Below are 24255 nucleotides of genomic sequence, written 5' to 3'. Positions count from 1 at the left end.
CCAAAAATAAACAAGTCCATCGAAGTAGGATCTGTTCTGCATTCCGATTAGCCTCCTACTTTGCTTCCACCAATTGTAAATTGAGGATGTCTCAGTCGCTGTTGGCAGATGATGCAGACCGAACCATACTGCAGCGGTGTATGTGCAGTCTTTACATAAATATGTCGTCGTCTCTAGGGCCATATTGCATAGCTTGCAAATCGGGTCGTTCGACCAGTTCCGCTTTGCTAAATTATCTACCGTTAGGATTTTCCTGTGTAGTAGTATCCAAGCAAAGATCCTGCATTTAGATTCTATTTTAGCCTTCTATATCGGAGTGATGTTGATTTTCCTTGTCCGGCCTTGGAACTGGATGAGGTATGCACTTTTTGTTGAGTATTCTCCATTCTCTGTCCAGCGCCACTTAATTTCACCTTCTGTTTCCGGATTGATTTGTTGCATTTGGATTTCCTCCCAAAGATTTGCATATTCTGATCTCATCTCCTGTCGTAAGTGGGGAAATTTGGTCTAGTAGTTGACACTAACATGCAGCTTCATTTTGTATTTTGCTGGTTTATTATATCGAAATTAGTGGTAACATCGTGATTTTTGACAGTCCTCGTCAGATTGGCCATCATTTAAAATGAACAAGCGGATCATCCACTGATGCCAAGCACGGCAAATTCACATCTCTGTCCAAGGGACACAATGAGAGTGAGGAATGCAAGGCAGCGCACAGCAAAGTCCTTCAGATGAGCTAGGCAGCGACAGCTTCTGATTAGCGCGGTAATCGCTACCAAATTGACTAGAGCAGCAGCAGGCTAGCAGCTCCTGGACGGATTTCATTGCTAAACTGGCATGTTGTATTACACCCAGAACGCTTGCCAATGAAAATATTCCTGATGCTTTGACAGCTTGTACGAGCGAGCAGGTCGGCAAGCGGTGGCGGTGAGCTCCCCGTCGTCGCCCGTACTTGACACGAAGCGTGGTGAGGCGGAGCACACATTTGTCGCCGTCACCGACGCACCCCCTCCCTGTCAACCCCTTCGCGCGTCACGATCTCGACAAGGCAGAACCTGCCGGCGCCGCCCATGCAGACAAGCTTGGCGTCGATGTGGCGTTCCGGGTGCTCGAGGAACAGCTTCTCCTTGCCCAGCTTCCATCCCGGCGCGGCGGCGCGCCGGCGGCCGAGGTGCGGGACGTCGCAGGAGCAGAGGGACCCGTCCGGCCGGAACATTGAGTCTCCGTGGAGGCCAATCCATGCGCGCAGGCCGGTGTGGTAGTGCCCTTGGCCGACGAATGGCAGCTCCCAGTCGCCGTGGCGCGTCCACCGGCCGTTCTCCGTGCTGTAGGAGAAGGTGCCCAGGCCGCAGTCGCCGCGGATATAGTGGCACCAGACGGACACGAGGAAGGCGCACCCCCTCGGGTGCAGCGCGTGAGCCCTGACGCCGTCCGGCGACAGCGGGAGCGGGCGGTGGCCATCGCTCCAGAGCCACCGCGCCGGAGAGTAGTCGACGTCCTTGAAGGTATACCAGGGCTACCAGTCCTTGCTCGGTCTGCTGGGCTTCTCGTCCTCATCGTCTTCTTCCAGCCTGAGGCAGTGCAAGCCTCCGATGCAGCAGTACTGGTCCTCGTCGATGAACGGACGATCTAGCGTGGAGCCGTTGTCGATCACGTACAGCATGTTCCCAACTGCCACGGCGACGGTGGCATTACCTTCGCGTAGGCCGTTGGGGAGGTCAGGCAGGACGGACAGCGCCGACGTCTTGGTGTCGAACGTTACGGTGTCGCCGTCCTCGCGGCCGTTGTGCATGGACTCCATGATCCTGGATCCCATGCCGATGACGTGGCGGCCCAGGACGGCGAAGTCATCGGCCATCGAGTAATCTATGCGCACAAGCGGAGGTTTCGGGAGGCGCTGTAGGGTGACGTCGTCGCCGTTGGGGTCGTCGTCCATGTCGACCCTGTGGATGCCGGCCCCGCTCTTGGCGTCGTCCAAGACGAGGTACAGGTGCTTCTTCTGCCGGTTGCGGCGGCCCGGATCACGCCCCGCGCTGCCTGCCGCGAGCTTCCCCTTGGCGGCGGCGGCAGCCTCCCGACGGCCGCCGGACACCCGTGAGGCGGCGGCGCCGCCGAGAACCACGGGCGGCTCGTTGGCATGGCGACGGACGGGGTGGACTTGGGCGGCTCTTTGGCATGATGAGTTCTAGATCGTAGCAGGGGCAGGTCGTCTAGGTATGTAGCTTATATGGGGAGTAATCGGCATTGCTATTTGGGCCATTCCTGGCCATGTAGTATTCTCTCTTGGTACCACTTGTGTACTAATGTGTTAGCGTGAGCATAAGCTTTGCGGTGATGTAAAATTGACACATTTTTTTCTTAATGCAATGATGTGCAGCTCTCATGCGTACTCAAAAAAAAATAGCAAGTTTGCATTGTAATGGCACAATCAAAATATGATTTTTTGAGTTGCATGGGCAGTTCTTTAGTTTGTTGTTGACTGTCTTCTAGGCTCGTGAACATAGAAGCTGTAGATTGAGAGCTTGGGACCCCATAAACTTGATAAACATCATCCCAGGTCCAAATTAGGCGAAATATCCTTACTATCTTGACTTGTCAATATGAAATCTCCATTCTAACATGCACCATATCAGCAGCTGTAGAGGTATTCTGTACAATTTGGATCAGAATGACACATTCAACAAGTTTAAAGACCTCAATAGAGGGATTCAAAGTTCATAGAAGTAGGTGATGCGCCCGTGTCTGCTTCCTGGACTTTGCAGGCTCCCACATGTTCTTCTGCTTCTTCATTTTGGGAGCGTTGTGTGCTTGCGGATCAAGTCCTCGTCGCCACCGCGGCGTCCGGGCGCGTCTTTCCCATCCCATGCTAGGTGCCGGTGCGCCGCCGTTTCCGGGACATACGCATGTGGCGGCGCGGCCTGCTTTCTCCTCGGCGACCTCTCCAGCCGGCCGAGAACAGGCTCCATGGCAAGCCAGGCGGGGATGGGCACACCGTGCGGCGCAGTTCACCGGCGCACGCACGCAACGAGGCGGCCTCGGGGGTGGACGGTAAATGAAATACCGTCCACCCCCTGGGTGTGTCATCGCCGTAGGATCAGGCTTGAGCGGACATGATTGGCGCGGGCAATTACGAAGGGTTTCTTCTTCCTCACTCGACCCCCGGAACTTCGGCGGACGGAACGAGCGGTAATGCAGCTCTTCGGGAAGCGACCAGCGGTAGCAAGAAAACCTCCGACCCGACGGCAGAGAGCACCCGTGGCGTCGTCCGGTTACCTGTAACCGTAGCACAGGGATTTCTGAACATGGAGAATTTGCCACGATTTCTGTCTGATGCAGTAATCGCTCCCAAATTGGCTAGAGCAGCTCTTGAACGGATTTCATTGCTCAACTCGCACAGCCCAGTTATGTGAATTGCTAACCTGTGTGCAGTGGTGAATTCGTGTTGGCATGCTTGTCATGTCACGCCCAGAATGCTTGCCAATGAAAGCGGTCGTGATGGCTGGACATCTTGTACGACCGAGCAGGTCGGCGAGCGGTGGTGGTGAGCTCCCCGTCGTCGCCGTACTCGACGCGGAACGTGGTGAGGCGGAGCACGCATCTGTCGCCGTCCCCGAGGCGTTCCTCCCAGCTGACCCCCTCGCGCGTCAAGATCTCGACGAGGCAGAACCTGCCACCGCCGCCCATGTGGACGAGCTTGGCGTCGACGTGCCGCTCTGGGTCCTCGAGGAACAGCCTCTCCTTGCCGAGCTTCCATCCAGGCGCGGCGGCGCGCCTGCGGCCGAGGTGCGGGACGTCGCAGGAGCAGAGGTACCCGTCCGGCTCGTATCCTTCGCCGCCATGTAGGCCGACCCATGCGCGCAGGTCGCCGTCGTAGTGCGCCTGGCCGACGAACGGCAGCTCCCAGTCGCCGTGGCGCGCCCCACCGGCCGCGCTCCGTGTCGTAGGAGAAGGTGTCCCGGCCGCGGTGGCCGCGGATAAAGTTGCAGTGGACGGAGACGAAGAAGGCGCGTCCCCTCGGGTGTAGCGCGTTCACGCTCACGCCGTACGGCGACAGCGGAAGCGCACGGTGGCCGGCGCTCCAGCTCCACCGCGTCGGGAACGGGAAGTAGTCGAGGGAGGTATACCAATCCCACTCGTCCTTGTTGTCTGATCTGCTGGGCTTGCCGTCCTCTTCTTCCAGCCTGAGGCGGTGCAGGCCTCCCACGCAGTACTCGTCGTCGTCGTCGATGAAGTCTATCTCCGATCCGTTCTCGATCACGTACAGCATGTTCCCGACGGCCACGGCGACGATGACAGTACTGTTGCATATTCCAATGGGGAGGTCAGGCAGGACGGCCAGCGCCGACGTCTTGGTGTCGAACGTAACCTAGGGCGAACCAAACCATAGGATGACGACGGAGGATCCGTGTTTTCCGCGTGGATCCATTGGTTTGTTCGTTGGCCTAACCTGCCCTCAGAAAAAAAAAGGAGAAAGAAGGGGAAAAATTGACCCTGTTCATCGACTGTGCACAGTAGTACTACTACAATCAAACAACGTTACTAGTTGTTGCAACACTGAACAAACAGGGAGAAAAACATGTTTTGAACCCTTGTCAATATATTCAGATGTGATGCCTTCTGGCATCTCAGAAGGGTCATTCGAAATAGCAGGTTGCATTGCATAGATATATAGATACAAATATGATCTCACTTGTAATCTGAACTCAAGCGCTGAAATGAAACGAAATAGTAGAGGACACTCTTGGTGTTCACACTTGCCAACACTCATAAAATCCACTCCAGCTAGATTGCTATTTACATCACGACATTATAGATAGAACAGAAGTATCCCACTCTATTCCCAAACTCTCCGGCTTGAAACTCAAGTAATATGCCTTCTTGATGTCTTTTGTTCTACATTCTATGATTATCAATCTGCCCTGCACCTGCAGGAAAATGAGATCTGAAAGTAAATAAAACGGTTTGGGTTGAAATATATGTGTGTGTAGAAACCCCATGCTGGTGATGGAGAGCATTTAAAAAGATAAATTGGTGGTAGATATAACAAACAGCTGGCTAAAATCTTGGATTGAATATGTGTGTGAGCAGTTTTGAAAATGGACCACCAGCCCATCAGCACAGAAGAATCAATAACTGAGCCATTTGGCGAGTCAAGAAAGGGGGAAAAGCAAGAAAGAATCATACCTTGACTCATTCACAACCGATTTTGGTGTCAAAGCTGCTCAGGCAGATGGCAAATGCCTGAAATGCAGAGATGGGATAACGGTAGTCCATGGTGAACAGGTCCTTCCCGACCTTGCCAAACTGGAGTATAACGTCGTCATCCTCCTGGTTACTTGGAGTTGGAGCACTCTCACCTGAAGCCACCAACTGGAAGTTCTTTACGGACGCAACCGTTACCCGCCCATGGAAATTGAGGCACCAGCACTGAAGCTGTTGATGCCAACTTGGAGACTTGTTCTTCAGCGCCACCTTACTTTCATTCTGAGCACCTGAACTATCCAGTTGACCTGATTTCGATCTGAAGAATGGAACTGATGCAAAAGAGCTAGAGTTACTAGATGGAAATTCAGTCTGCGTGGGAGCAGTCCCTCCTTCTTTAATCGCTGATGCAGGGATAGAATCCATAACACAATTCATCTTTCTTGGCCCCCTGCAAAACATTAGAGTACGCCAGACAAACTTTTCAGCTCTCCTGTGATAAACCAGCCGTCAGCAGCTAAACTATTTTTCTATTGCGTTACATTAAACCCATAGCTCTACTTTCTAACCACCAAGTTCTGGCTTTAGATTCTGTAAGTAAATATCTAAGGTTGTATTACTACTGAGCAAGATGTTTCTTCAAGTAAGATGCATGCTAATGCTAGAGGCAATGTAAAAATTTATAAACCTAAGCAGGTCCTGAAATGTAACTGCTCCACTCTGCCTTTGAATCTGATTATTTTAATAAGTAAGTACGTCATAAAGACATTTCTGCAGTTTTATGTTAGCTCAGTAGCTAGTAACAGCAGTTCTGTACAATAAGATTTTTATCAGCAATTCAGTTAGCAGGTATTATGATCAATAGGGAAAAAATAAAGAACTTTCCAATGCTGTAGCAGTACTTCCAATGAGATTATAAATGACAGAAATAAAAATGGATTCAAATGATAATCTATTCGAACTGAACGTCGTCTTGGAAAGAAACATGAACCTAACATTGGCAGAACAGAAGTTCTATCACAAGGTTTGCCATACCTAGAACCCAAGACATTCACTTCATAAGAAATGTGGGAAACTGGATAGTTCCCAGCAGGCGGACCACCCTTCATGGGAGAAACTTGGGCTGAACCGATCATGTGTGCAGATGGACCCTTTGAAACCACAGCTCCGGCACAAGGTGGATGGGCATCATAGACAGTAAATTTTGTGCCTAGGAAGTTTGATCTGTTTAACAAAGAAGAATATGTTACTCCGAGATCTCTGTCGTAACACTACCTCTGTTACCATGCACAGCATTGAAAGAACATAGGTCATAGCTTTCATACACCAATATCTGTTTCTTGAACTTGAAGCCTCACCTTAACTTGCCAAGATAGGTACCATTCCCCTTTGAATCAAGCGAAATCAGATATTCAGTGCATGAAGGTCTACGGTATTTGCGTGCAGCAAGTAGGAATTTCCCATCATCAACTAATGCTACAGAATGAAAAAACATTTGTTCCATTAACAATGAGCACATCCACGTGGTACATGCCTAAGAGGATACATGGGGGGAAGGCCATACCGTCAGTGACTCCAAGGCACAGAAAATATGACTGAGTAGCCCGGTTCCTCCTAATGAAACATTTGACAGGGGCATCCCTTGGGCCAGGCTGCAGGTTACAAAGATGAACTTGCGAGTTTAAATTAAAAGAAATCTATGAGAAAAATTCTAAAGTCAATGAAAACTCAAATCAAACGTCACTTCTCTTATATTACAATGGCAATAAGTCTCCTGTTCAACACAGCCAACTCTAATAAGAAGTCAACTAGTGTGGTAAGGTATCATTTGACCGTGCATACGTGATGCTAAACCTTCCCTGAATTAGCCCAACGAATAAGTCATCAAGAATTGTCCATTAACCTGACTTCCTCTGGTTACAGAATAAAATATAGGCCTATCTAATCTTGTGGACAATTTTTTAGTACTCCAGAACTGAAAAATTAAACAAATATGACCAGGTAGGTACCAAAAATAGATTTTTGCAAGATAATATCTTGCAGTGACAACGAAGGCAAACCACCTTTGGGTCGCAGACGCAACGTGGACATGGAGGATTGGCCATTGCAACTTCAGGAAAATGATGGATGCAATATGGACCAAGGCACCGTCACTATCAATTACTAAGCAAGGTGAAAAATTCCGGTGATACTGAGAATTTTTATGCAAAACAGGGAATAGACATGAATGAGAACTGTAGCACTTTCAGCAGTATCAGCAGCATGATCACCGAGCAGAGAGATTCAGAGTTCGTGGGAAGCCATACCTGCTTGAGAGAGATGGGGAAGGTGAGCTTCCCAGACGCCTCCGGCACGGGCACGATCTCCTTCACGGTGCCCCTCCAGCCACGGCAGACGCCGGCGCACGCCACGACGGCCCCGCGTCCCGGCCACCGCGCCTCCCCTGCCTCGACCTTCGCCAGCACCACCCGCAGGAGCTCCGGGGGCACCTGCGCCCACGAGCTCTCCCGCATCGCTGCCTCGTCCGGCTCCACTCGCTGGACGCGGCCCGTGCTCTGCGACCGCGACCGCAGCAGGCCGCGCCGCGAGATGGCGCCGATCTCGCCCTTCATCTCCTGGATCATGCTGCTGAAAGGCATCGCCTTTCGCGTCCTCCTCACCAGAACCAAAACCAAACCCCCCAAGAACTCCCGTATGATCCAATTCCGAAACCCAATTCCACAAAATATACGAGCTTTCGGGTGAAGCAAGAATGATGGATGAAAATTGGGGTCTTTATGAATTGTGACAGGATCTAGGGTCTAGGCCATGAGTAATCTTCAGGGTTCAGACTTCAGAAGACTGCAGGTGGTGGGGGCATGGAGAGATGGGAAGCTTCCTGCGTTGTGTTGATATGGATGTGGGGATTGATTGGGCTTGTGAGCACTGAGCAGTAAGGGAATTGGGGGGATGTGACCTTGTCCTACTCCTTGTGGTGGGCAGAGACAAAGGATGTGAAGTGGAGCCTTCCGTGACCATGGGGTTTTGTGGATGTTTACCTTACCTGCCGAGGAGGGAAGGAAGCAGAAGCTGGGTGGGGAACAGTAGCCAGTAGGTGTGGATAAAAACCTAGCAGTCTTTATCGATCTCAACAGCGTCTGCGTGTGCGTGTGAATGCGTAGCAAAAAAAAATCTACTCTCCCACCCACATCCACATGGGACTTTGTCCTCCATTTTGCAGCAATGGGATATGAGATTCTACTGCAGCACTCTGACAAAACAAAGACACTCCTTTCTGACTGAAATTCTTTCTGAGCTCTGATCAGCCAGTCAAAAGCATCTTCAGTACAAGAGATAACATTGCTTTTCTGTTTCCCTCTTTCTTTCAGAATTATAAAAAGCTGATATCTTTGTTGGAGTAGTTTGGAGTAGCTGGTAAAGTGGGAAATTCTCCTCCTACTGTTCCAATATCCAATTTATTAAAGCATTGCACTTGCAACACCCAGCTATCCCATCTTGATGCAGAGTTATGGGCCTACCAGGGTAGTAGGGAGATGTCACCGTCATTGCCTGGAAGGGAGGAAGTACTTGCAATGCATGTGTGATATCTGCATGTTCTGGTGCTGGCCCTCTTGATTGCTCCTACAAAAATTGCCTGCGGCATGGATGAAAACTCGAGAGAGTAGTTCAACTTGAATTCCTCTCTCTGCAGATATGAAACAAATGCTGCTTGATCTGACGCTTCAGAGCCTAACCACAACATGGACTGTCTATCTCAGCTTAGGGACCCGGCCATTCAAGTCTTCTGACTGCGCTGTGGTTTCACATCTCAAAGATGCAATCCTGCGAAAGGAACCAAACTGCCGAACGAGTGAGGAAAAGAGCTCATCAATTGCGTTTGGGTGCTTGAAGATGCAGCGCAGTTTCCACCCTACACCAAAATGGTGTTGCTGCGACCGCTACATGTGGCTGGCTTTCTGCCATGCGTTGAGCAAAAACCAACCTTGCAGATTTTCATACGTAACTGTCATCAAGGCACAAAGACACTGCTTACATGCCATGATCTCCCATCTTCTTAAACTCTGAAATACTAGTCACTAGATTGTTTGGGGTAGTGGTTTCTTTTTTATTTTAGAATTCCAGGGGAGGACCCCCAGTTCGATTGCATTGCAAAAGAACAAAGTAGCAAGGTTTTAGCACATCGTAGTGTTTACAAGCTTGTTCAGACTCGTTACAAAAGATATCAAGCATCATGCCTCCGATGCACGACGCTGTGATCAGGGTATTGGTTTCAGTGATAAAAAAAACGTGTCACTAAATTCTTGTTCAGTGCAAGGTTAGTTGGGAGCATGCGCTTTTGTTGGGACATCTTTGCATATCAAGATGCCAGCGCATGGTTGCTCCAGAGCATGCTAGAAAAGTAAAACAAAGTGTCTTATATGCTGGCTTCTATGGCTTATTCAGGACAGCAACTTAATGGACGAATAATTTTGATGTTGACAGGGTGCAACTGTGCCAATATGTGCACTGAAATTTCACAAAATCACACGCCAGAACATTCTGACAGCATCAAATGCAGAGACCCAAATGCAAAAATGAAGCTTGCAGTAGTAGTACTTTTTTGAAAAATAGCAGTAGTAGTACTAAAAAGAACAAACACAGGTATCGTAACTGGTATCTTCACTTTGTATTTTAAGTTCCCTCGTTTCATCCAACCAAGAAGATCTCTCATCTTACACGCCAAACCAACTTTAAAATCAGAACAAGAAAGAAAAAATAAAATTGCAAGGAGGACTGGAGGCCACCAGCTCGGGTATGGCCAGAACCACACACACAGGTCCACAGCAACGGACCACGGGAGTCCAGCCAGGTGGATGGGCCCGTATTTTTCGTTCAGATTTCCGATCCATCAACGCACATGGGCCAGAATTTCGGCTCATACAAATTTCAAACATAACCTACCTAGTTGTACAGTCCTCTGAAAAAGGTAGTTGTACAGGCCTATATTTATAAGATAAAAATGGGTGTTTTTATCTACAAAATGTACAAGCCTTTGTTATACAATAACTCAAACCCCAAAATTTTCAGGAGTCATCTTCTTCATCCTGTTGATCCCAACCAACTAGCCCTCCATTTGAAGTTTTGAACTATAAGCTGAAGGTCCCTCTTCACCATTGCTGAGGGACTATACCATCTGAAGTTCTGAACAACATAAGCTTCATCATCTGATTGTCAGCAGCCAGGCTCTATTCACCAAAAACATGCCTTCCTCTCTTGACTCTTGGTGCCAAATTCTTTGTTTTCTTGGCAGCGTTCACCGTCCACCATGGACACTCTGCTCGGTGGGTGATCCGGGGGAGAAGGGCACGAAGCCACGGCCGCCGAACATGGGCCGCATCAGCGCGTCATCAAACTTGCGCCAGTAGTAGTGGACGGTGTGAGTCGGTTTGCTAAGGAGCATCCGAAGGCTGGACGGTCTGACAATGTTAGCAGTGGCCGTCTCGAGGTCGGAGCCCTGCATGCTCGTCAGGAGAGGGGAATGCAGGGACTTGGGCGAAGACGGCTCGGAGGTGACGGTATTGCTGGAGGCAGGGAGCAGGAACCGGATCAATGGCTTCGTCATCATCCCGAACACCTGGTAAACATTGCAAAGTTTCAGAAGCACTCATAGAATAAAGTTTGTTGCCATATTCATTCTTTTTAGCAAACATGGTTGCTATATTCATATGACCGTAGTTCTCAAAAGAAATACTTGTGGCCAAAGACAAGAGCAGATAGCATTTCTTCAGCTATTTTTATATTTCGAAAGCCATGCTGTGAACAGGAGTAATCAAAGAAAGCATGGTGATCTCTTCAGAAGGGGTAAGAATAATAGGGGACCATATTATGAGTTCTTATAACATAACCTTGCATTCCTGTCAGTTATCTATTTAGAAAGGATAAGATCTTGTTCACTACCACAAGCTTCCAGATTTAATTCCCATGACACTGACTGGTTTGATGTGACAATCGACCTGGAGCTTTTTTGGGTTAACTCAATGGTGAATATATCCATGTCAGGGCATACTACATGATAAGCTGACACATTGCATTATACGAATATTGGAACAAGATGACTCACCATGGTGCTAAATAGGACGACAGTGATTGTGCTGGTGATCATTATCGCATTGCCGTGCAGCTGAGTGTGTCCAGATCTTGTGAACTGCAATTCCAAGAGGAAGAATTAAACTTGGAGAAAAAGAACTTAAGATACTTCTACAGGGAACTGGCGTGAAGTTGAATTAGGAAAAAAAAAAGTTAAGTTGAATTAGGCAAAAAAAAAACCTTGTTGTAAGCAAGAGCAATGGACACGGCGCCTCTCATCAGCCCAGCCCACCATATTACAATCTGTTGAAAAAAAACTGTTACAAAATGACGTCATTTCAGAAAAAAAAGATCTAAACAATTGCTCACCTGTTGTCTCCAGGTTATTTTCTCCAAAGGTGTCTTTTTCGTTAAGTTGGACAAGAAAGACAGGGGAAAAACAAAAGCAGCTCTTCCCACCAGAACTAATCCTAGCAAAATTGAGCTTATGCCAATGGATTTTCCGGGGCTGCAAATGGTAAACAACAAAACTGAGTATTCATAAATAAAAAAAGGTATTTATAGCTGAAAGTACATTAAACTGACCTGTCACTGGCAAACTCCCACTTTTCGATATCAAGCGCATCCATACCAACATACAGGAAAAGGAAAGTCTCGGCAATGAAGGACAAAGTTGCAAAGGCATGCCTGAGTAGATAAAAAAAGTCCAAAGAAAATCAATTGGTATCTTTTTATTTAACTTGCTATGGACATTACTGGTGGAATAAATTATGGAGTGAGTATAATTACTTGGTTGTCACTCTTGAGCTCTCTGTCACATTATGCCAAGTGTAGTGTGACATCACAATACCACAGAAAAACACAGTGAGAATGCCACTCAAGTCTAGCAACTGCCAAGACCAAAGAAGAGCAAGTTAATATAAAATAGTACTAAAAAATAAATCCAATTTTCATTCTGTATCTAGTCAGAGGCGCACCTCAGCCAGCATATATGAGAGGTAAGCCATGAGCATCATAAGCGCAACCTCACGGTCAGTGGAATGCCTGAAATCGACCCAACAAACAACAAAACTTACTCTAGACTGATATTATTGATCTGCTTTTTGTCAACAAAAGGTTTTATTAGGTAAACGGACCTTCCGATGTATAATTTCTTGATCATGTAAGCACTGAGCAATCCAACCTGCCAATGGCATATCAAATATTAACGTGTTTTGTCCAGTAATCCAATGGAGTTTGTAAAAATAGAAGTAGATGATGCTTAAGAATCAACTTACAAACACTCCAAGGAAGGTGCTTGACAGAAATAGATAACAAAAATTCCCCAAGAACTTCAGCACAACGGCTACGTCAATGTGGTTAAGATCAAAGTTCTGGAGCGCATTGAAGAGCACAACTGATGTGGCGTCATTCACAACTCCTTCACCAAATACAAGACTGTACAAAAGGGGTGTCTCATCCTGATTGAGGACCTGTTTTCAAAATAAGATCAGTACTACGCATTACACAATACTATGTATGGTCCAGGTTTATCTCAAGACGCGAATTGAAAAGATCATGAGATTGTCCCCGGAACCAACCTGCAATGTGCAGACAGAATCTGTTGCAGAAAAGATCGCTCCAATTGCTGCAATTATGACAGAGCAGAAAGAGATGAGGCTCACATGGTGACACCATTATTTCCAGGGAGAGCATCATGTCGGAAAAGGCAGTGATGGCTTACCAAGGAAATCCCCAACATCTAGCGTCCCAATGTTCATTCTGCTGAATATTGCTATGGCACCTGAAATATAGTAATCGGGTGTCAGACAATCAGACATGTCCAAAAGGTGGTAGTGGTACAGCACAACATAAAAGCCAACCTAATAACAAGGCCACCTTTGTTACAGGTTGTAAATCTATTTACTACAAAACTCACGAGATAGTTACCATCAGTTCCTGGAAATAACATACCGAGAGAGATCGTGAAGAAGGATATCATTGTCCCAACAGCACCAAATAATGTGATTGTCATGAAATTCCGGAAGAATTGCTTCTTCTTTACCTGGAAGCTGGTGAGGAAATATTTGTGAGAACCTTGTGTGCTTATACGGATAAGCCATGAAAGAACTGTTAAACGGGATCCTATTCTGAACTCGAAAGACTCTTCAGTTTCTGTTAAAAGGGTGTCCTACTCTTCTTCTGAATTCTAAAGACCCTTCAGTTTTTGCCTAGGGCTTCACATAGTCTACAGCAGTCAACTTCAATCCTACTAATACACCAGTAACCTTCAGAGGAGAATTTTTAAATGCTCCAACAAACTCAAGACTATCATGGCTTGGGGTGTTTCAAAAACTGACCAGATAATGACCAGTCCTTCATGGCTAGCACTGACCGATAAAATAGTATGAATGAAGACCTGTCCTATTGTACAGTCATTCTAGGACAGTAAACTTGAGTGCTAGTAATAAAGAATCAGATTTTGTTTTTCAGTTTCACGAGCATGGGGCAAGGGCCAAAGTTTCCAATCAGCAGTTGCAGCTGGCAAGCAGGTCTGTTTGCCAGGGATAAGAAGCGGAATAAAAGACGAATACGGCATGCAAGTATGAGCCAGACATTTCTAAGAAGATGGACAGCTAGGCCCAGAAGAAAAAAAACAAGATTGAAACCAGCCTGCTCCACTTCGTCTTGTCTACTGTGCACGCACACACAGATCGATTCTCCGGGAAACCTTAACTACGACTGCTACATCCAGAATCAAATTCAGCAAAGCATGTCGCAAGAACACGGTCGTTTGGCTTACCCGGCATTGAAGATGATTGGAGGGAGGAGATAGATGAAGAAGAGGTCCTCGCTGAAGACGAGGATGTGCGAGCTCTTCCCCTTGGTCGTCAGCAGGATCACCACGCCGGTGCACAGCCCCTGTCACAGCCAAAGGAAACATCGACGAGCATTATAAGCACCGGCGTCGGGCTCCGGCCGGCGGCATTCGCCGGGATAGCAACAAAACATGCAGCAGAGCGGTGTGCTTACGATGATGAGGGCGGTGATGGACTCGTTGACCCACCGGTTCTCCTCGAGGAGGTGGCCGAGGACGATGCAGGCGCAGAGCAGCGCCACGAACAGGTTGATGGACACCACCGACGCGTGGTCGGAGGTCGAGCCCACCACGCCCAGGCGCACCAGCTGCGCCACCACGCCGAGCCCCATGCCGCCCGGCGATACGGCGGCGACGACTGACGGGAGAAGGATTAATCCCCCTGCCGCAGCCGCGGAGAAGATGCGAAGTTTAGCCCCCGCCGAGCTCGGCCTTTAGCTCCAGGGAAATGGCTAATTTTGGCCGGGAAAAACTCCCACGGCGACGCTGGCCGCGCGCAGGCTGCTCAAGATAGTGGGAACTCGTCGGCAGGGGAAAAATCGAAGCTTTTGTTTCCCCTCGTGCGCCGCCGTTCCCGGGGGCAAGGAATCCCGAGGAAACCGCGGAAAATCCGGCGAAGGGAAGAAGATTCAGAGGCGGGCGAGCAGAGCAAGAGGGCACAGAATCGTCGCGCGAATGGCAACCACGGCGAGCTGGCTGGGCTGGGATGGCGAATCGGCTTGGAAATCTGGCTATTTCTTTCCTCCTCCTCCTCGAGACCTCTCGGTTGGTTTCGCGCGAGCGCTCTGAAACTTTTCGTATTTCGGTTGCGCTTGCCGTATTTAAAGCGGATGGGGCTCGTGGGGGAGGGGCACGTGGAAGTCTGGTATTGGCTGGTAATGGTGTTTGGTGTTCGAATTGTGCAGCGGGTGGTCCTGGTTTTAACCCAGCCGTGATCTGTCCGACAACCCTGTGCGGCTGTGGACGATCTGGATCGCCCAGGTGGATCCACTGCGCCCACCCGTCTTTGCAGCTTGGAACCGGGTGGATTTTGCTCCAGTTTATCTGTTTTTTTTCCCTGAAAAATCCATCTAAGCAGTGTTTTGAGATGATCCAGCACGCTAAATATGCTCTTTACATGATATAGTTGTGTGATTGTGTCCTTTCTCTTTCTCTCTTTTCCGCATGGGAAACCTAACAATTTACTATTTTTTTTGTGCGGATATCATCATGTGCTAACTTCCCTCTTTTGTTTTCTTTTTGAGAAAGGTGCTAAACTACCCTCTACCATCATTTTGTGGTACTAGATCCTTTATAAAAAAATTAAAATGTACTCGGCCGGCTTACCAAATTCGTGGCACGGCCAATTGGATGTCTAGATTTTTCTCCAACGGGATCACGTACTTTCTATGCATCTTACATGCACACTTTGTTCGTATTGTCTATTTTCAAGAAGCCATGTAAATAGAAAAAAAAAAGGTCGCTGCTGTTGCAAAAATTAACCTTTCTACTAACACATTAGATTAAGAGTGATTAAATTTTATCTCTAATTCCTCTCCCTCTCCCCTCCATTCATTTCGTTCCCGGTGCCTTTATTTGACTGCAAACTAAAGCCTTTGCTACTCGTGATCAATTGATGGTCCAATGAATGTTGATGGGGTTGCATCAAGTTGATGATAAGGCCATTCTCAATAGAGGTTTCATGGGCAATAAATGAGATGCCATGTAGGCAGTTTTGATGACATGACATACTATTTATGAAGTGAGAGAAGAAACTAGTTTATGAGGATGAAACTATGTGTATACTGTTTCCAACACAAAATGTGTCTTGCATGTAATCTTGGAAACAACAAAAGATGAAATAATACATTGTGTGACATATTTTATCCATGAATTAAATGCTCTTTTGCTTACGTGGTATTCTTGGAAATATAAATATGAAAGCTTGCACTGAGAATGGCCTAAGAGCCACTGCATGCAAGGGACTCACACAAGAAAGTTCTTGTTTGGTTACAACTCGCTCCCTAATTACGTATGGAGCACGAAAGTACGCTTTTCCATATTTAATTGCTACTTATATATGATTGTAGTACTAGTCCTTTATTAGCAACCAGTTGTTCAAGCTCATGAGAAAGGCGTATATCTAAGGTGCAGAACGATTGCAGTACTGTATGTACTGATGGCTAGGGATCGATCGGATCGGAGCATGTGGCACGTGTAGGGCTGGAATCAAAACTAAAGGCTGTGCTATGGACATGGTTTGGTCTTGCTTAATGATTTGATGAGGTTGACCCATCTCCTCTCTTAGCTTGGAGTAGTAGTCCTAATTTACTTTGATCTCTCTTATCTGACGTTCAGTCCGGAGCCTGATAAGTTGACTAGCAGGACAGGTCAGCACAGCAGCCGCAGAAGTGGAGCAATTTGACTGTAAGACTTGGCGAGCGTAGCAATACGTGCGTGAGCTAGCATGCATGTACGCGTACCTGGGTCATATAAGTATGTAGTAAACAGCTTCTCCGACGACACACACTTGAGCTACAATCTGGGTTCATGCGTGAATATGGATATCTCACATGTCCGTGTGACCGTACACAAGCCATTCGTTTTTTTTAACAAACAAGAGTTTTTCCGAATTTTTATTAGAAGAGGAGAAATAAAATATTAAAATATAATTTATTGTAGCCTAGTAAAAGGCGCTCAACTGGGAACCCCCTCCCCCAGGAGGAAACAAACCAACACTGCTTACAGACGAGGGACAAAAGGAACGCTAAGCTTCTGTTGTACCATTCGTTATTGAATCATTCATTCCAGGCTATGCTGGCGCGGCTTGCCGTGATGATAATATTCAGCATGCCAAAAGTCCATGCATATTCAGCTACCTCCCGGCGGCGATTCATCAGCGACCAACTTTCTTTCCCGTGTCGTGCCTGCAGCCTTCGCCTTCACCTTCGCCTTGGCGCTCGTGGTTTATCGCCTTATCGGTGGTCCAATCAATGGTGATGCGGTTGGAAGCTACTGAGGACGACTGGCACTTAGGAGGAGCGAGTCACATGGCAACTCACAGGAAAGTTCCAATTTGATCACTACTAATAACCACTTAATTACGTTTATTGGAGTACTAATGCTATATATGTGTGGTTGGAAATTAAGGCATTGATCTAGGACGACAATGACACTCACATGTTGTACAAATAAATATCAAGAGACAGAAAAAGAAGAAGTATAAAAATGAATCATATTTGACCGCCTCTTTTGTATTTTCCTGTCCTTTGTTTGAGATGGAAATTAAGGCACATCGAAAATAGAGTAACAAAGTATAAAAGCCTGTTATCTTATCTGCCAGATCATAGTTACATTGCCATTTAAACCCCCAGCCAAAAGCACAGCAAGAAGGTGAGGAGAAGAGAGGAAAAGGAAGAAAAGAAAAAAAGAGAAAGAAAGGGTGCACATGGAGTTGGAAGAAGAAGCAAGTCCCCCTGTATCTAGCTCAGCCTCCACCAATGGTTACAACTTACGAGCTATAGGACAATGACCGAAAAGAACCAGATGTGAAATCACCGATCGCCCTAGGTTCCGTGTCAAATTCACCAATAGCATTCACCACTATCCCCGCTCCATTCTCAAGGAAGCCGGCCGGCCGGCCGGGGCGAGTGGGCGACTGCTCCGTTCCTTACCCGGCCTGTGCGTGGAGTGTCTTGTCCTAACCCGAGTGGTACGGTAGATCCCGTTCTCTTGGCTCTAGCTCCCGTCTCGTCGCATCTCTGGCCGGATCTGCTGTAGCCTGCAGGCTGGTGGCATCTGCATGGATGGGTCCATTCACAACGTGGCTATCTACAGTAGGAAACAAAACATGTGTAGTGGTGTCCACCGTGGATACTATACTACTAGCTATACACTACAGGAGCCGATCGATCGAGCGTATACGGATGCATGCATGCTTGTTACCGGAATGAGACATAGTACGGGGTGTACAACGAAGAAGCTTGGAAATGCATGCGCACATGCGAATACGTGCACGTAGTAGTATGTGATGATAAGTCAGCACATGTGCAGCAGCCATATGCGTGATAAGCTGCCAAGCATGCGGATCGGATGCGGTCACGGTCGATCGAGACACCGACATCAGCGGCGGCTAGCCCCTGCTAGCCCGTGACCGGTCCGATGTACGGCGGCCGAGCTGGCCGGAGCCGTGTTCTTGTCGACGACGATCCGTGTTGGGTGGGCGCTGCACCTGAGATCTGGTGTGGCGCATGTAGACACGGCGAATATGATGGCCACGCCTTTCAGATCTCATGACTGGTCGCCGCTCGCTCACCTCAGATGTCAGATGCTGCGGCGTTTTGCCCGATCCAGTGTGCAAGTGTTTCGTTTCGTCCCATGATGACGAACGACGACACGGAGGACGCGACGAGGCCAAGCTGTCAACTGTGAGCCCCAGCACCAGGCCAAGGGCAGAGCCCGCGCACAGCGCGTTCGTGCCTGGCTGCGCTGCCTCATAAAGAGGGGCATGCATGGATGATGAGAGCGCCGCCGCCGCCTCCTAGCTGGGCTCGCCGGCCGAGATGATGACGACGATGCACCTCGCCGCTAGCTGCAGTCGTCGGTGCGTGTGTACGTACCAGAGGGACCCTCCATTCCGATCACATATATCAACCGATGATGATACCTATCTAGTACCTGCAAACATTACCGCGATACGTACAGACAAGAAGCCGGACACCGATCGATAGCCCCATCCTACGCAGTCTGCCTTATCACTCCGCTGGCATCATGCATGTGGCCGGCCTACTGAGCAATCAATGCGCTACGAACGAGATTCTTACGATCGAGACATCAAACAATTGGACAAACACGTCGATAGCCGGCCATGGAAACGAAACGAAGAACCGAGTGGCAGCTTATCAGCTGCGACGACACCGACGGGGTCGCCGGCGCGACCCGCTGCCAGCTCGATCGGCGGCCACGCCTGGACATGCACCGGGAGGGGCCAAGTCGGACACGTCCTCTCCGCCCAGCACGCGCGCGTCGGCGTCCTGCAGCCTGCGTGGCGTGTTGACGGGGCCTCGCTGCGGCGAGCCACGCCGATGAGCTGTCCGGCCACGACCGCCATCTGATCGGCAATACCGGATCGAGCTGCGAGCGTGGCACATGGCCTTGGATCTTTCCTTCGCCACCAGGCCGGGAACGTGTGGTTCTGCTTGCTGCGCGCAGGTACAGCTCATCTGCTCATGTAGGTAGAGGCGACGGCGACATCTCTGAATATCTCTTTTCGACACAGTGCTAGCAGTAGCTTCTTCTTCTTCTACCGGTGAAAGCTGCTGGAAATCAACCGTTGCATCGCCATGTAACCTACGATTAGGTCTGCTCCTGTCAAAAATGATAATGGTCGACGACTGATGCGCTACAAATAAAGCCATGCATGGTTCTCTGGAAATCGGTTGATGATGCGATGCGAGAGGTCTTGCGCACGAGCAGCAGGCGCCAGCATTAAATAAATCTGGTCGCTGATTGGTGATTAGGTCTGCTCCCTCAAAAGGAAGCTCGCCTTTAATTAGCCACCTCTCAACGGCTCACCTCCCTCTCTCGTGGAGTCGCGGTCACGGCCGCGGCCGGCTTTAGGTTCAGCTTCCAGCTGCTTTGGCTTAAAAAAAAAATTAAAAGCCAACTAAAGAGGTTTTCACCTAAAACCACAGTTAAAAGCAGCTTCTGACGACTTGCTGAGGCCAGCTGTGATCCTCGTTTTCGTGAAATTTACCCTTCCGATTCCTCCGTCCCCCTCCCACCTGCGACAACAAGCCCGACTCGCTTGGCTTCTCTCCCCGTCAGCGTTTGACGCTTATTAAGTTGCATGTACCAACCTCAACCCAAAAGCTTAAGCTGATAAGGAGAGGTGGGCAATTCATTTATACTCCAACACTCCCCCTCACGTGTAGGCTTCCTCAGGCTGCATACGTGGAGATTGAAGTGGGCTGCAATTATTTAATCGCGCCCGTCAGGATTCGAACTTGAGGCCTCTAGCTCTGATAATTGAGTTGCATGCACCAACCAGTTCAACCTAAAAACTTAAACTGATGAGGAGAGGTGAACAATTCACTTATACTCCAACAACGCCCAGCCGACGCTCCACTTGCCCGGCGCCGCTCCACCTACCTGGCGTCTTCTGGCCGGCCGGCCCTCGGGCCCCTCTTCTCCTCCGAGCGCAACCTACAGCAAGGAACCCCGATCCTCTCCACTTGCCGGCACAACTGGTGGGCTGCTGGAGCTCCCTCGTCGGCGCCAGGAGGTCCCCTCCGGCGGCGACCTTCTCCATCCCCGGCTCCCCTCTCCAACCCCCTCTTCTCCTCCCGGGTGCAAGCAGAAGCATCAGAGAAGCCGCACGCATCTAGATCTCGTCGTCCCTGTACCTAGCCTTTCTTTTCTGGCGTCTGGCAGCACGACTGGGCGACACATGCAAAAAGTTATCGGTATTTCTCGGAAGGTCATCATTTTTTTTTGTAATGGTCGTGTCTTTATGGTCCCGTTTGGTTCACGTTGCTTATTTTTAGCACCTGTCACATCAAATGTTTAGATATTAATTAGGAGTATTAAACATAGACTATTTACAAAACCCATTACACAGATGGAGGCTAAATGGCGAGATGAATCTATTAAGTCTAATTAGTCCATGATTTGAGAATGTGCTGCTACAGTAAACATTTGCTAATGATGGATTAATCAGGCTTAATAAATTCGTCTAGCCGTTTAGCCTCCATCTGTGCAATTAGTTTTATAACTAACTCATATTTAGTCCTTCTAATTAGCCTCCACATATTTGATGTGACACTTGATGTGACACGAACTAAATTTGAGCTGGAGGAACCAAACGGCCCCTATCGAAATTCTCGAGCAACGGAAAACACGGCAGGGTACTGACGAATGAACTGTACACTCCTCCTGTCTTCGGACCTCCAGGCAGTGCTGGGAGCTCCTGACTGAACCACAACCACGCACGCACTGAGGTCTCTCAAATGTGCGTGGCAGCGACTAGTGTTTGTGCGTGCGTGGCAAAGCGTAACGGGCGACAACTCGAGTGGTCGCTCCACCTCCACCGGCCGGCCGCGGAGCTCCCAGAGCTCGGGGAGGCAGAATGATGGCTATCTCCTCATCAGATCAGTGCCGCGCCGGCAAAAGGCACAAGAGGATCGCATGGAGATCCCTTCGTATGCGATAGGCCAGCATCTATATTTAAAGAAATCACCACGTTCGCCGAGAGGGTTAGGAAATTCCTACGTTAATTGAAAAAAAATTATAGACAGTTGAACTTTACAATGATGGTGTAAACTAATCTAAAAGGATTAACAAATATATATAATCAAAAGATTAAAGTTATATAAATAGAATGGACTTCTATTAGTTAGAATTGGGTGCGTACAAGTCTACTTTATTGTACAGGATAGTTGTGAAGCTATAAAAGAAAAACTAGCAGGTTGAATATACTAAAAAAAATTGTAGTGTAAAATAAGTGGCCGGTTGCAACTGTAAATCTACACCAGTTGCAATGATTTCTGTAAGATAGTTGCATGTGTGGAAAAAAGCTAAAAGCAAAAAAACTAACTAATTGCACCTATAAATGTAACCCAATTGCATGTATGGGGATAGAAAAAAAAGAGCATGGTTAGATAACTCACGATAAGGAAGATTCCACTCCCAGTGATGGGTGCGTTGGAGCCCTTCATCTTTTTTTCAAGCCTATACAGCCAGGTAGAAACCCTAAGACTGTCAACAACTACTTTGCATCAGTTGATGCCACTGATTCTGTCAAGATCCTCAGTCCAAACCACATCATCCAGCCTGATGTAGTTGTCAGTGTTTGCAAAAAATAATCTCCAGAATGCATGCATCAAAAAACACCTTACCGCCAAATCTCCTTTGAGAGTACGAAACTTGAGCTTCTCCTCAATTAAACTGGGTAGTATTTTACTCCCCGGTTGCCCATATAACTGGAGCCTCACATCGTTGCGCATCTGCCGTGCTTCCTTCTGTTCCTTGAATAGGGGGTCATTTCCTACTTTATTTAGCAAGAAGACACACTAGACGCTCATTGATTTCAATCTCTTTGCCACTAACGAGCTCTAGCTTCATAGAATCTGGATTGAATTTGTCCACGAGCCATGTAAGCAGCGACCTGTCCAATAAAGTTGGCTTGAACTCTAGCAACCCGACGAAGCTCATGCCGTGTAATCTGTCCTTAATTTCATTATTACTTGCTTTGACAAGATCTGCGAATTTGGAAGGAGAGCATCGAAGCGAGACTGGCCTAATCTTCTTATCATCATGGATGTTTGTGATTTGTGATCTGCAGGTTGTGCAAAAAAAAGCAATATCATTCAAATATTGAACATATATAAAATATTCACACATAAAATAAACAAAAAAAAGTACATCAATTTTTTTTACCTCAACAGTATCTACTGGGTGATATACGCTGGAACTGGCCTCCCCACGCCGCCTCTTTCTAGTGGCATGCGCATCGGGCGATGGGATTGTTTCAATTGGTTCTGGAACAAAATCATCATCATTGTTGTCATCACTTGGCAGGGGCTGTGAAGGATCAGGAAGCCTAAGGTTTTTCCTCCTGTGTTTCGTCTTGAGATAAGGGAACGAACGCACAAGCTCCAACCTAAGCGCTATTATGTATAAAAAAAAGTTAGTGTGCGCTTTGCCAAAAATGATGATAGGGAGTGCAATGTAATAACAATTGGGTGTACAGGTTGCAAACAACAAAACTAGATTAGTTGAAAAAACCACAAAATAATCAACAACACACAGAGGCAAAAAAAATTCAGTAACTACCAACACATAACTGAAAACAAATTGCAACATGCAGAGCATAAAGTTTGCAAAACACAGTAAGGGGGTGTTTGGATATGAGGTACTAAACTTTAGGAGGGTCACATTGGATGTTCGGATGCTAATTAAGAGGACTAAACATGAGCTAATTATAAAACTAATGGCAGAACCCCTATGCTAATTCATGAGATGAATCTATTAAGCCTAATTAATCCATCATTAGCAAATGGTTACTGTAGCACCACATTGTCAAATCATGGACTAATTAGACTTAATAGATTCGTCTCGCGAATTAGACTCCATATGTGCAATTAGTTTTGTAATTAGACTATATTTAATACTCCTAATTAGTACCTAAACATCCGATTGTGATAGGTACTAAAGTTTATGAGGGTGTATCCAAATACCCCCTAAATCAGCAGTACCAGGGCATAAAACTAGAGATTCATTAAAGCAACGTACGCATGAATAAAAAAACTCCAGCGCATCATACAAAATCCAAATGCCATAATAAAATATTGGAATTGCAACAATCATACAATGCCATCATACAGTGACTAGAAACTACAAAAAATAACACAAATTGCAACATACAGGGTATTGCATTTGCAATTTGCAACTAACCAAGCAATACGGTACCATGAGAATAAAACTCGAAATTAATTTAGGAACAACACATTTGAAAAAAAAATCATACAAAACCCTAGGGCATACAATGCCATCATACAAATTGCAATCATACAGTGCCATCATACAAATTGCAACATACAGGGTATTACATTTGCAACTAATCAGGTAGTCCAGTACCATGAGAATAAAACTAGAAATCAATTTAGGAACAACACATTGGAAAAAAATCATACAAAAATCCTAGGGCATACAATGCCATCATACAAATTGCAATCATATAGTGCCATCATACCAATTGCAACATACAGGGTATTACATTTGCAACTAACCAGGCAGTCCAGTACCATGAGACTAAAACTAGAAATCAATTTAGGAACAACATATTGAAAAAAAATCATACAAAATCCTAGGGCATACAGTGCCATTATACAAATTGCAACATACAGGGCATTAAGTTTGCAAGTAATCAGGGGGTCCAGTACCATTACAATGAACTAGATATTAATTTAGGAACACCACATTGGCAATCATACAAAACTCTAGGTCACGATTGGGGGGAATGGTGCACACCCGAGGAGGGGGATGAGGGGAATACCTAAAGGAAGATGATTGAAACGTCGACGATGGCGGCACTTGCTCGGGGTGTTACTTGGGTGCCAACAATGGCGCTGTTACTCAGAGCGTGGGGTCGC

At 47.4% G+C, this 24255-nt stretch overlaps 2 protein-coding genes across 2 annotated transcripts; both read right to left on the bottom strand.

Annotated features, from left to right (window-relative positions):
* Positions 1-4577: 4577 nt before the first annotated feature.
* LOC117843406 (tubby-like F-box protein 6) lies at positions 4578-8289 on the bottom strand. The gene is made up of 6 exons (XM_034723989.2): positions 7509-8289; positions 6767-6854; positions 6561-6678; positions 6238-6426; positions 5185-5653; positions 4578-4925 (listed from the first exon to the last, which is right to left on the bottom strand). The coding sequence occupies exons 1-5, from the start codon at positions 7839-7841 to the stop codon at positions 5191-5193; spliced, it is 1191 nt and encodes a 396-aa protein (XP_034579880.1). The 5' UTR covers positions 7842-8289; the 3' UTR covers positions 4578-4925; positions 5185-5190.
* Positions 8290-10160: 1871 nt separating this feature from the next.
* Positions 10161-14930, bottom strand: LOC117843405 (sodium/hydrogen exchanger 1). Its single transcript, XM_034723988.2, has 14 exons — positions 14281-14930; positions 14051-14169; positions 13222-13319; positions 12992-13051; positions 12849-12895; positions 12546-12740; positions 12405-12451; positions 12246-12312; positions 12058-12158; positions 11854-11955; positions 11638-11776; positions 11509-11571; positions 11303-11386; positions 10161-10816 (listed from the first exon to the last, which is right to left on the bottom strand). Exons 1-14 carry the CDS (start codon positions 14455-14457, stop codon positions 10496-10498), a joined length of 1620 nt encoding a protein of 539 aa, XP_034579879.1. The 5' UTR covers positions 14458-14930; the 3' UTR covers positions 10161-10495.
* Between the last annotated feature and the right edge of the window lie 9325 nt (positions 14931-24255).

This window comes from Setaria viridis, chromosome 2 (genome assembly GCF_005286985.2).
Source record: "Setaria viridis chromosome 2, Setaria_viridis_v4.0, whole genome shotgun sequence".
Classification (NCBI taxonomy): domain Eukaryota; kingdom Viridiplantae; phylum Streptophyta; class Magnoliopsida; order Poales; family Poaceae; genus Setaria; species Setaria viridis.
This window is presented reverse-complemented; position numbering and strand designations above follow the sequence as displayed.